Here is a 13043-nt window from a genome sequence, read left to right on the forward strand (position 1 = left end):
TTTGTCCATTAAAACTAAACGCTTTTTACACACATAAAATATAACAAAAAAAAAAAACACATTTTACACTCTGTTTTAACATAGTTAACATAAAATAGTTAAAATAATTTAAACAAACACACAAAAAATACAATAATATATCCGAAGTATGGGTTGCCGCTCTACAAAAGTTTCATATTCAACAGTTATATGGTTTGTATATAGATAATATATATGTATATATATGGTATGGTATGGTATGGATAGTATACAAGTACATACAAAAGCGATCAAGACCTTTCTGCTTAAACAATTACTATATACAGATATTAACACAAAACTAAAGGTTAGTCCTCCACGTCCACGTCGATCGTTCTTCGATGTATTGATCCCATCCGTTGGGTAACTTATCTCACAGAGATGCCATTGATGGTGATCACATTGCTGGCCACTGGCTCGGGTTCGTATACCTCGTCGTTGCTGCGCATCTCGTACGGAGCATCATAGAACTGCTCATTTGGTATTTGATCATAAATGTTCTCTGTGGATAAATCAGATCAGTGTCACATCGAACCTTTGTAATGATGCCCACACCATTCACTTACCCGAGCGATTGTTGGGGAGTCTTTCGCCATTTGCGGCTCCAGCGGCCCCACCACCACCTGGATTATTGCGCCCGACACCGCCTTGGAATGTGTTGAAGGTGGCCGCCGATGGATTGTTGTCCATGTGCATGCGATTGTTGGCCTCCAGCGTTGAGTACGACATGACTGCCGCATTACGCTCATCCTTCGTCTCGGCTGCCTGCACATTTTCCGTATTCTTTACGGGTCGCGCCTTGTTGCGGTATAGAAAAATCAAACCAAAGACCACCAGCAAGGCCACAATTATGGTCGCGCCTATGCCCACGCCAGTGCCCAGCTCCGAGGTCTCTGGCCCCTCCACGGCGGCCAGTTCACAGTGTGGCTGCTTGCCACTCCAGGCCCCATCCTCGGTGCACTTGCGAAGATACTGTCCAATACGATTGTAGTTGGGAATGCAGTGATACTCGGCCGAGCCGCCATACAGCGTGGAATCGTTTACCACAATTACACGACCGTTCTCAATAGCCAGCGGTCGCCCACAGTCGACGGCTGTAGAATAGGGAAATTAAATAAATATTTTATTACTTTAAGACATTCATTCTATAATACTAAATGTATTGGCATTTGTTTTCATATCGTTGGAGCGAGTCAAAATAATACTTACGCCTGCAGGTTGGAGTCTTGCCCGCCCATTTGCCATTCTTTTGACAGACGCGCGTATCATTGCCAATCATGGTGCGTCCCTTGAGGCACTTAAAGGTGGCCACAGAGCCCACCGCGCGAGTGCCAGCTTCGACAATTAGGTTTTCGTTGATATTCGGTGTATCACAGACAACCTCCACACACTCGGGCGCCTCGTGGCTCCAGTTGCCATGCTCTGTGCAGAGTCGCCGGGAGACACCGTTCAGCTTGAAGTTAACATTGCATTCGTAGAGCACAGCGGCTCCATAATATGTGGCATTTGTGGCCAGGGTAACCTTGCCATTGGTAATGTTCTCGGGTGCGCCGCATTCGACATCTGAGGAGGAGTATAAATGCTCTAAAATGTTCTTCATGCAAGTTATTCGTTTACTCACAGACACAGTCTGGAATGATGCCGCTCCATTGGCCGCTGTCCGTGCAAGTTGCCAAAGCCTCGCCCACCATTTTATAGCCACGCTCGCAGCGATATTTGGCCAGTGCTCCAATTCTAAAATAGAACGCATTTTGATTGTTTTATAAATACTAACAAATATATAAATAATTCTCTTATTTACTTGTAGGTCTGCGCAGTGTTCTGTGTGGAGTCTGCGGTGCGTATCAGTGTCCTTCCGTACATGCGATCGTTTCCTGTGACAGACAGCAGGCTATGAGTGGCCAATCTTGGCTCTGTGCAGCGTATCTCTAAGGAATTGATACATTTCAATTATAGTTTCAGCAAGATGATATTCCTTCGGCTTATATTTGTGTTACCCTCGCATTTCGGGGAGACATCACTCCAGACGGCAGATTCCAGACACTGACGCTTCACCACTCCGCTGAGCTTGTGTGACTGCGAGCAGCTGAAGACCACCTCGGAGCCCACATAGGTAGTGTTAGTCACATACTTGTGACTGCCATACGGAATAGGCAGTATCTGTCCACAATCAATGTCTGAAAAGAAGTCAAGTTTTGGCCGAGTTCTTCTGTTGTCTCTGTTCACTTACATTCACAGTCGGGCGCATCGGAGCTCCAATCGCCGCTGTCTAGGCACTCTAGCACTGGATTACCGTGCATTATGTGGCCAGGATCGCAGTTATATTGGATCTTTGAGTGGACATTGTAATCGTAACCAATAACAAAGGAGCCAGCGGGCACTTGGGGCGTCTCGCAGGTGACCAACTCGCAGACAGGTGCCTCGCCCGACCACTTGCCATCCCGGGTGCAATAGAGCTCAGTGGGTCCATCCAGCCAGTGATCCTCGTCGCACTCGTACTTCACCACCGAGTCGACAGTGGTGGTGCCGTTTAGGAGTATGGATATCCCCCGATCGGGTCGTGCGGGTGCACCACAGTCCACGAAGCGGCATGAGGGTGTCTTGCTGGACCATTCACCGCCCAGGCCGCAGGAAATAATCTGGAAAATACATCAATTTACAGCTGATCCATCTGGCTAATCCACTTGCATCTTCCACTTACTGCCTCGCCAACGAGCACATAGCCCGGCTCGCACGTATACGTGGCCGTGGAACCGGCCCGCTTATCGCTGAAGCGTACATTTCCCCCAGTGATGCGTTGTGGATCCGGACACCAGTCCACCAAACACTCTGGCTGCTTCCCGCTCCAGCCATCCACTGCACAGGTGCGATTCTCGTTGCCAATCAGCGTGTAGTTCTCGTGGCAGCTGTATGTGGCCACCACGCCGAAGCTGGTGCGCTCTTCGGAAAGGTGAATGGAGCCGAATTTCAGCTCAGGCAAGCTGCCACAATCGACATCTGTGAAGAAGCAGGGAGTAAAAAGAGTTTTAACAGCGCCACAATAAGATACAGAAACTATGAAGGGTGGCTGTCCTGAGACTTGGTCTGTCAGTCCACACGTCCCACATCCAAGTATCGCTTACATTTGCAGGTTGGCGCCGAGCCACTCCAAGTGCCATCGAGTTGGCAGTCTCGTGCCGCCTGACCGAGCAGTGAATGACCCTTGGGGCAATCGTATTGAATTTTCTCGCCCAATGTGAACTTCTTGCCCATGACAGTGGTGTTCTGTTGAGCATCCGGCGAGCCGCAAGACAATGGTGCTGCAAAAGACAAGCAACGAAGGTTGAATATCGTGTGGACGTACGTACGGACGCTCTGCTCTCTCTCTGTGATGGAACCTACTATGCTGGCAGATAAAGTGCAGATAGTCCAGATTGCAGCCCACATCGTTCCATAGCCAATTGCGGCCTCCATCTAGAACCACACAGTTCTGTTCGCCATTGTAGTTATTGGGCTGATCCTTGCCCCAAGTGGGTTTCAGCACAACCTCACCTGGAAGAAGTTACTTTTAGGAGGATGCAGATGGAATATATTTTTCTATGGGTGCATACCATTCACCCATTTCCAGGTGCGTGAGGTAATGCCCGGTTCCTTTTGTGCCCCGATCCAGACGAGTTGTGGCTTCAGTTCGGTCTTGCGGCGTTCCAGCTCTGACAGAATGTATGAGCTGGTGGCGCCCCGAAAATCGTGCACCAAATCGCCGCCTGGGAATGCCATGCCACCGATACAGATACAGATACAGATATAGATAGAGATGGAGATGGAGGAAAGGCAATTATTTGTAGAGCGTTCATTGTTGCTGCTGCCCACAGTCTGGTGGACCACCACTCACCTGTCTGTTGGCAAATGGTTTGTGCCTTATCGAAGCTTTCTCCTTTGGTGATATGAAAGTCGTAGCAGGTTTTGGAAAATGTCGTCACCACGGTGTCCACCCCAAGCTTGGGACTGAGGCAGCGATCCACGGAGAACTCGTCATTGGTGAATGTCTCCACCTCGCAGAGACTCAGGCTGCCCTCGACACCCACCAGCTGGATGGCCACATATTGCCCCACCAGGGGGCGAGCGCAGGTGAATGTCTTGACCACACCCTCGTCGAGGGTGCCGGGGTACCAGGCGCACAGCGGATTGCGCTGCAGATCCGCACTGCTGTTGCCCACTCGTATCTCGAGATCCTGCAACGGCTGGTGGCCACAGCAGCCTCGTGTTGTAATCCGCACCACATGCACCGCCTGCGGCGTGAGCAGATCTACGCGCCACCAGGGCGACGGCTCCTTCTGTGTCTCCGAGCACTCCTGTCCATCGGGATTCTAAGAGCGGAGAACAGACATTAAGCTTCCGCCAAGGCACAAACAAGAAGGGGTTCACTGCTCACCTTATTCCCTGGCTTGCCGTCATTGGCATAGCTGGCGGGACCGCTGCGGGTATAGGAACTCTGATTGACCGGCTTGCGGTATGCCACATTCACACCGCAAAACGGCAGCTCACGGTCCCAGCCACTCCGTGAATCGCACTTAATCGATGGCGATCCAAAGAGCTCGTATCCCGCATCGCATTCGTAGTGCGCCTCCGATATTCCGGTCTCACCGGCAACGGTTCGCACTTTGGCATTCAGCGGCACCGCCGGGGGACCGCAAACTGCAAGTAACAAAAACACACCAAAAATCTTGAGATCGTTGCCACCATCGAGCGCGGTTCCACGCCCATGCCCATGCAAAGACTAATTACAATCTACTTTACACATACATACTCGCATATTGCCAAAGTTATGCACAATTACGCTCCATAGAATATAAATTTGTTTATTTTATATACCCATATTTAATATAAATATTCATTTAGTTAAGAATCCCAGAAGAGTTACTTTCAAATATTGCAAAATGATCAGGAATAAGCTTTTGTTAATATTTTAATAAATCATATCTGTGCAGAAGATTTTTGTTTCCAGGGATTTCCAAAAAATTTAATTAAAAATTTAAGTCCCATTACCCATTTTTCGTTTAAGAATTTCGAACAGCACCTTTTTTTAAAGACCATTTTTCCAGAGGTTTTTGATTTCATTTATAAAAAGTGCCACAACCTCTGTGGCATACAAAATTTCAACAAAATATCATTTTTTTCTGCTCAATAATTTTGTCGAAATTTTGTAAATTGTTAAAGTCAATTCAAATTCAGCGTAAAAATAGTTTTTGGCGCTACTATTTAGTTAACCGCAGCTGTACTAACAGTTAAATTGAAGACGTAAGTAGAGTAAAATGAATTATTGATACATGTTTGGTTCTAGACATATGTATGAATCATAGGCTGGAATGATATTCGTGAAATGTGGTCTGGCGCGAACCCGAACCCTCGCTTGGCCAAAAAAAAGTGAAACTTCTCCTCCATGACCTTGTAGCAAAAACCTGTCTGGGAATGTAGCGTATTGCAAAAATTGAAAGCAGAAGAACACGAAAGGTGGCATAACGAGCGGGACAGCAAGGAGCAAGGGATACAAATGCACAAAAGAAACAACAAAAATGCAACACATAATGAAAGTGAATAAAAAATAACAGCTGCGGGCATACTAAACTCAGGATAATTAAACATGCCATAAAAATAGAATGCCTAGTAATTATGTAGATACAATGGCAGGGGAGTGGTAATAATTCTGAATGAAGCAAACATTCATTTGATATGTACTTGGAGGCAATTATGCAAATGTAAACTGAGTCGAAATTTGTGTGCACCCCAGAGAAGGCAAAGCGACGACTAGGCTATTATATGACCCAAGCCATTGTGTACAAATAAATGCATAAACTCGAGATTTGCGATTAAAGTAAGTAAACAAGTGGTACTCTCTCGCTCTCGAAAAATAATAATAATAATATAATACAAAAAAAAATACAAAAAATGATTTAGAACACGTTGGCCAATTTGAGAAACCAGTTGAAATGTCAGATCAGTGCTTGGGTTGGTGCTTGTTGTGGCTGACCAGCAGCACTACCTTATATAGTCGCGTTGACGCCAAGACCTGGTTACTGCGTGGGCTTTTGATTTTTTGTCTGATTTTTGAAATTTTTTTTTTTTTATCTTTCACCTTTTGAACCACGAATTTCTCAGCCCCCAAAAGAAATTCCCATTCTCAAAACGAACAATTTGAATTTAGAATTCGTTTTAAGAATTGTTGTTTGCATTTTTCCCACCATAAATATGGAATAGGCCTCGCGCCTGTCCTACCAGCCATCTATGCAGATTTTGCACAATTTCAAGAATACAACTTTCTCACAATTGTACATTGTATCCATAAATATTTGTAAGCATAAGACGTGTAGAGAAAAAAGTCTACATGGTTAGCTTCTCAACTGCTGAAATTTTCGACAAGAATAAAGAGCCAATTAGGTAGAGGGGAAAAAAGAATAAATAAGCAAAATAAGCACGAGGGAAACGGTTAAACTCACTCCCCATGTGAAAACACGTTTAAGCAGCAAGCAAAAGGGCAGGAAGTAACGCCATCTGTCTACAAGGAGAGAGGAACAACCGCTATTTAAAGAGAGACCGAGAGAGCAGGCACCGCTATTCTTCAATGGGAACGCGAGAAGGAGAGCAAGAGGCAGACAACACAGTTTACAGTACTTATTCAAGGAATCGTAATGAGAACAAGAGACAGAAAAACAAACTTAAAGGAGAGCGAGGGAGAGACAGTCTTCAAGGAGAGCAAAAGACAGACAGGCAGATTCCAAGGAGAGCCACCAAAGAGCTAGGAAACAACACAGGGGCTTGCATACATTTTTACACAAGTATGTATGCACATACATATGTACATATATTGTGTGTACAAGTACCGTAGTACTATTAAAAGGTAGAGCACAGCCAGGGCTGTGTGCTGTCATTGGTGGCCTCGTTTTTTTGTATTTTTGTGTCTTTACTGCTTTTGTGGCTTTTGTCGTTTTTCCTTTTCTTTTGGCCTATGATCCGATCTGCAAAAGCTGGTGAAGCCAACGCTCTCTGCGCTGGAATTTTGCATATGTTCCTTGGGTCTGAGGCTGAAACCAGGCAGCGGTTTGGGTTTGGGCTTGGGCGATGTTTGCTGGCTGCAGCTGTTGAGGCTTGACGTCAGGTTTCTCTCTCTGACAAACAAATAACACAACAGCAAAGAAAGCCCTGGAGGTTGGCTGTTGCAAAGCGTTTTGAATACCCTTACGGATAGGTACGATTTTTACCACATTTTAGCATTTCCAGAATTGGGTGACCCTAGGGAATCGATCCTTGCTATAGCGAGTACTTCGTTTTTTTAAGTAAAGCTTTAGGGGATTGTTTAGAAAATGTGAAGAAGAGATAATTTTGAAGAGATATCTTTAACATTTTCCATTTAAACTACTTATGATCCCTTTTTTTTTTTGTCAAACATCATGGGACACATATCAGATGGTTCCTTTATGTACGATGTATCCAGTACCAATGTAATCCTCAATATTATCTATATTAAAGAGTTTTAAGAAGAGATCAGCTTATGGTTTTCTGAAAAGAATCATTTATGTACATATGGCTGATAAATTCAAGAATACTTCTTCACTAGGGTATAAGAAAAGCTGCGCTCGCTGCGACGATGATGTTATTTATGCCCCCACCGACAGCCAAAAAGCTGTTATTGTTATGAGCCTCAAATCGCATTCATCCGGTTTTACCGGTGTTTATGATACACACTCATCTATCCAACACCACCGCCACCACATCTCCCACCCTCGATTGGGAGAAGGTGCCCATAAAGCACAACATTTGTATGCGAACTGATCGCAGAATGCAAATATTATGGATGGGATTGGGTATTGGGGAATCTGTGTAGGTACAATATGGGTAAATAGGGCAGATCAGACAGACAGTCGGGCAGGCGGGCGATAGGTACATAGGTACAGGTAGGCAGCGATCGAATTTGTGCGATAGAAAGGTGGCCTGGCCGACCGACCGACCGAGTGCCGTTATGACAACATCGGGCCGCCAATAGCAAATAACCGAACGGAGCGGGGACTTTAGATGTGCTGCACGTAGGAAGGCGCAATGCTCGAGGGCCGTAACATCCAGTGAAATGTTCAAACTCAATCACGTATCAGCCGCCCGATCCCCCACCAGCACACAAGCACCATACACCACCGCCAGACATGAACTTGTGAAACTTGTGAAGTAAGAATGTCACAAGCCCCAGAGCAAAAGCGGCTAAAAGCAACCAAAAAGTGGCCTGGCCTGGGGCCCCAAGCCATTTGCGGTGCCCCAATAGATGGTTCGAGCTGAAGTCTCACTCACAAAACACGCTGACCAAACGGGGGAAAACTTTCACTGCTCCACTGGAGAGACCCACAGTTTGTTCTCTGTCCCCGCTTTCCTCTCCCAACGTTTGTATGTACCTCTCAGTCTTTGATTGCTTATGGCTTCAGAATAAACTTGTTTTCCAAAAATGACTGCGGAGACAGAGAAAGAAAGACATGAAGAGCCCGCCCTTGCATCTGTTCCTGTGTTCATGATTGGTATTTATGGAACGATTGCCCAAAACTTCTTGAACATATGCAGAGCTAAATGATGAATGAGCGGATAAAAATGTTCAGTAAATGAAACCCGGGTACTTTCATGATCATAAACATTGATTTCAAAATTACTATTATAGCAAACTGTTGAAGAATAACTTTAATTGCTTTTTGATCATGGAATATTCCATAGAAGTTTTTCGGTTACCAATGAAGATAGTTCTTCAAAATGAAACCGGTGTCCGTTTTCGCAACCACTGGTAATGCACGAGAATGCAAGAGAAACAAAAAAAAAACATGCAACTCGCGACCATCCATAAAATAAATGAATTCAAAAAGATTATTATTTGAAGGCATTGAGGGCCTTCAATCAATTCAGCCTTTTAAAATTAGGGCTAATAGAAATAATTAATTTTCAATTATATCCACATTTTTAGTCAGCAAAAATAAACCAAAATTCACACCTTAAAAAACTCAAAACATTTTAAGGGGAAAACACAAACACACACGTTAAATGTTCCTCAAACAAATCAAATATAGACTTGTAAAGAACTTTATAGCACGTTCAAATCGAGACCAAATCGTCCCACATCCCGGTTTAAACGGAAACATTTATCCCCCAAGAAAACAACATCTGTGATACAGAAAAACCAACTCTAACGCTTTTGTGAACTGATCAGATCAGAGATCGTGTTCTCAGTGATGGTGGATTGACCCCATTTCTTTAACCACTTGCTAATTGGTGAATCGAGTGCATGAATGAGAAGAACGATGAAGGAGGATCGCATGGAGGATCGTGTGGTGATGAATTAGGGTCAATACTACTGCGAATACTTTTGTGAATATTTAACTGAGTGTGGATTGTGTATGGTGGATGGTGGATGAGAGAACTTACTTTGGCAATTTCCGGCTGTGCATAGCATCATCAGCATAAGTAGCAGCAGCATAATGGAGGACATTGGGTACGATGAAAAAGTCATGGCTCTTTTGAAAGCGTCCACCTCGAGGCAGCGACCCAGCGACAGCGATGACGATCTTAATAGCAGTTGTGGTCTTAGTGGTGGTGCTGGTACAATGTTGCAGCAAAACATTGACTGCTGTTGGCGGTTTTTAAATGTTACTGCGGCTGAGGCGGTTTTTACCTGGAGTTACGGCTAGTAGTAGTATGTTTGGGGTTGATGCATGGATGCCGTTTGCCGTTGGTCGTTGATTAGCTTTGCTGCTGTAGCATCGTCAGCGATTAATTTATGCATACACTCGGCGAATATTTATATATTTATACAGATACGTATCTGTATCTCTCTCACACACTATCTATGCATATATACGAGATGAGGTGTATGCATGGAGCAGCATACCATGTGAACATATAGCGTGAGTGAGGCCCGTGGGGCAGCGACTTCAGCGTTCATTAGATTTTCACTTTGCATTCACATTGAATTTTCCACCGCATAATTATGGTAGTTACTCCGTACGATGATGATGATAATGTATATTACTGCACACTACATTTGTGATAATCATGAAAATCGTCAAAATCACAAGTGTGGGTCATTGACTCCACCTACTCAAGCCCATGCAAACATTCCCCCACCGCCCATGTCTTATGTCTTTTCACCGAAACCGAATCACAAGCTTTCCTTTGCAGCTCTTTGCGTTTGCCCTCGCTTCGAGTCGATTCCAACGTTCGATCCGATCCACTCGATTGGAAAAGTAAAAGTAAACTTTGAATGGCTTCCCTTTTACGGGTCGGAATATTCAAAAGAATAAGCAAGCAAAAATACAGCCAATAGAGACTGTTGCCCTGAGGGTGTATGTATAACTTTCAAGGTTGAGACAAACACAGTAATGAATATACGGATCACTGGCTAACTAACAGAAGCCAATTTCTTTTGTTGGTGGAGTTGTTTTCACTACGCCCGGAGGATCCATTGGCTATCGCAAGAAACTTTCATTAGAGTGTGTTTCGCTCACTAATTATCAAAATTGGCTGCTGGCTGCAGGCTGCTGGCTGGAAGAGTTAGGAAAGTTTCAGCTTCAGTTTCAGCTTTAGATTTTAGCTCTAATTTTGTCAGATATCCGTAGGTGCTAATTGGAACCATATGAGAAAGTACAAACACACACACAACACACAGACACCACAGACACCACAGAATCTCCGTCACGAAAGACTTGTATAATCCGAATTGTTCCCGATTTATTTTATTATTTATGGCCAGAAATTTTAGCATATTTCTTTCGGGAGTCTCTGGCCATATTCACTTCACTTCTACACAGGAAAACAAAGCAAAAACAAAAACAAAAACAAAACAGCAACTGAAACCCCGTTTTGGAATGCACCTTAGCTCCACATTGAAAAAACACATGGAAAACATAGAAAAACAAAGACAAGATACTTATACAAAAAATGAATGGCTACCTATGAACGTGAACCTTATTATTCGTTTATGTGGCTCGGCCTGCATGTGCATGTGTGTCGGTCGCGGGGCTTGTACCACATATATATTGGTTATTATTAACGGAGTTAACACTACTGGCTGCCTGCCTGCCAAGAGTACGCTGAAAAGCGAATAAAACCGACGCGAGCGCAAACCGTACGCCTGACACGTCTGCTTGGAATGAAAGTTGACTTATAACTGGTTTCCATCTGGCGCCTGGCTCGCAGAAGTTTTGCCCCAACACAGACTGCTAGTGCGAGTACTGCGCGTGTGCAACACCGATCCCGATGCCGACTCTGACTCCGACGAGTCCGAGTCCGAGTCCGAGCCGACTCGGCACCGTCACCATAAGGTTGATTGGTTGGTCGGTCGGTCGGTTGCCTGGTTGATCGCTTCGGTGGTCGGGTTTTCAGCCTCTCGCTCGGTTTTGCAGCCCGCTGGTCGTTGCTGGGCTACGTTTGTCATTGTGTGGCATTGTTGCCGACGCGAAACACAAGCTGCGCAATCGTAAAGCTTTGCACAATGGCGGCGAGGGGGGATCCATGGGTTCGGCCAGGCTACATCCCAGACTCCGCGACAAGGTTAAAACGTTTTTGCCACTGCCCTTTACTTCCCTTTACAATGGAATTAAATTTTTATTTAAATTTGATTTATTTAGTTATTAAACTCAACGGTTATGTGCATTTGTAACAATATTTGCGCTAAGAAGTTTTTATTTATTTTCATTTAGGCAACTACATTCAATTTATTAACAAAAACAACAAACATTTTCTATCTAAACAATTATTTTTATAACCACTAAAAAAAAAAAACATTTCTTTGGCATTGAACTGTGACATCCCTTGGCCAGAATTCAACTAATTAACTGTGCAATTTTTTAAAATGATTTTTTTACTCTTTTATCTACCATTAAAAATATAGATATTTGTGTTTTTTATTTATTTATGTATAAACTTTACGCATGTTGAAACATTCATGTTCGTTATCACTTCAATGATTTGTGAGTATATGTTTCTCTTAAGACTACTTTTAGTTTAATTAGTAACAAGAGCAAAAAAAAAACACACGCTTCCATTTGTCTTCCTGTTTTGTAGGTTAAATTTGAGCATTTATAATTGTTGAGTTTCGGGCAACACATTTTTTGTTTTTATGACCATCTTAATTGGTGTATTCAATAAACTTATTTAACACATCCATAAATACAAGCAATAGTGTTGAATTAATCTTTGACACGATAAAAAAAACATAACAAATGCAGAGTGAGTTTCTTTGGTATAAGTTATACCGTATAACTCTTCGATGAAACCTCGCGGTGCAACTGTTGACGTAAAATAGCTTGGTTTTTGTATACATACATACATATATATTTCGCTGTTTCTTTCTTTAATTTGTTGTTGTTGGTTTTGGCTGTAATTTTGCTGGCTAGTTCGGTCACAGCAGACAACAGAGTACCCGACCCAAACCTGAGTACTACTACACAATTCAGCAATGGAAATAAGACGACAAAAAACCCGTACTAAAACTGGAGTACAGTAAGAGCTGTGTGCTCTGTGTTCTGTTTTAATTCTATTAATTGGCAGCATGGCTGGCAGCAACCTAAGCCGTCAACTGTGGCAAATAGTCTATGTACAAGTACTGCTCGCTTGAGACTTTCTGATTATGTTCCCATACTTGTCCTAATTCCAGTGACCAGTGGCGGTCCAGCGATCAGAAACGAGAGACGAGAGCGGACCAGCGGTCCAATGAACGATTGGAGTGGACTCAGAGCCCTGATACCGTAATGGTTCGCCATTCGCAACGCCGGAGATTTCGTCAATGGTCGGGGTCGTCGTCGTCGTCGTCGTCGTCGTCTGCAGCAGCATTACGAAAACCCCCATGAAGATCAGCCTCATCCCCGGTGGCTGTGGCGGGCTCAGGTGGCTCAGTCACCACCAACCGGAAGAGGGAAGCCAGATGAGCGTTTGATTATGCGACTCAAATGAAAGTTTTTCGCCATGTGGATGTGGGAAGCAGTCGGATTGGATCGCATCGTATCCGATAAGATCAGCGACCTCAT

General features: G+C 44.1%; 2 protein-coding genes across 5 annotated transcripts in view; both read right to left on the bottom strand.

The window, feature by feature from the left end:
* LOC117590350 (sushi, von Willebrand factor type A, EGF and pentraxin domain-containing protein 1) overlaps positions 1-13043 on the bottom strand; it is a 22196-nt gene continuing 9153 nt past the window's right edge. For 2 of the 4 annotated variants that reach the window (XR_004574285.1, XR_004574286.1), the window contains one exon: positions 4572-4692. Coding sequence is in view for 2 of the 4 variants with exons in the window: in XM_034282886.1 (XP_034138777.1) it covers positions 387-520; positions 585-1112; positions 1228-1581; positions 1640-1752; positions 1820-1946; positions 2016-2195; positions 2249-2657; positions 2720-3015; positions 3141-3317; positions 3400-3549; positions 3609-3761; positions 3890-4364; positions 4430-4692; positions 9445-9529 (3444 nt within the window). In the remaining 2 variants the exon portion in view is untranslated. Of the gene's footprint in view, positions 521-584; positions 1113-1227; positions 1582-1639; positions 1753-1819; positions 1947-2015; positions 2196-2248; positions 2658-2719; positions 3016-3140; positions 3318-3399; positions 3550-3608; positions 3762-3889; positions 4365-4429; positions 4693-9444; positions 9585-9691; positions 10055-10968; positions 11194-13043 lie in introns of those variants that run through there. The other 2 variants (XM_034282885.1, XM_034282886.1) reach the window with 2 other exon arrangements.
* The window catches only part of LOC117590361 (TNF receptor-associated factor 3), a 24825-nt gene continuing 16905 nt past the window's right edge, over positions 5124-13043 (bottom strand). Inside the window, exons 8-9 of the mRNA XM_034282902.1 lie at positions 12853-12857; positions 5124-5134 (exon numbers count right to left, since the gene is read on the bottom strand). The gene's annotated coding sequence lies outside the window, so the exon portion shown is untranslated. The remainder of the gene's footprint in view (positions 5135-12852; positions 12858-13043) is intronic.

This window comes from Drosophila guanche, unplaced genomic scaffold (assembly GCF_900245975.1).
Source record: "Drosophila guanche unplaced genomic scaffold, DGUA_6, whole genome shotgun sequence".
In the NCBI taxonomy this organism is placed as follows: domain Eukaryota; kingdom Metazoa; phylum Arthropoda; class Insecta; order Diptera; family Drosophilidae; genus Drosophila; species Drosophila guanche.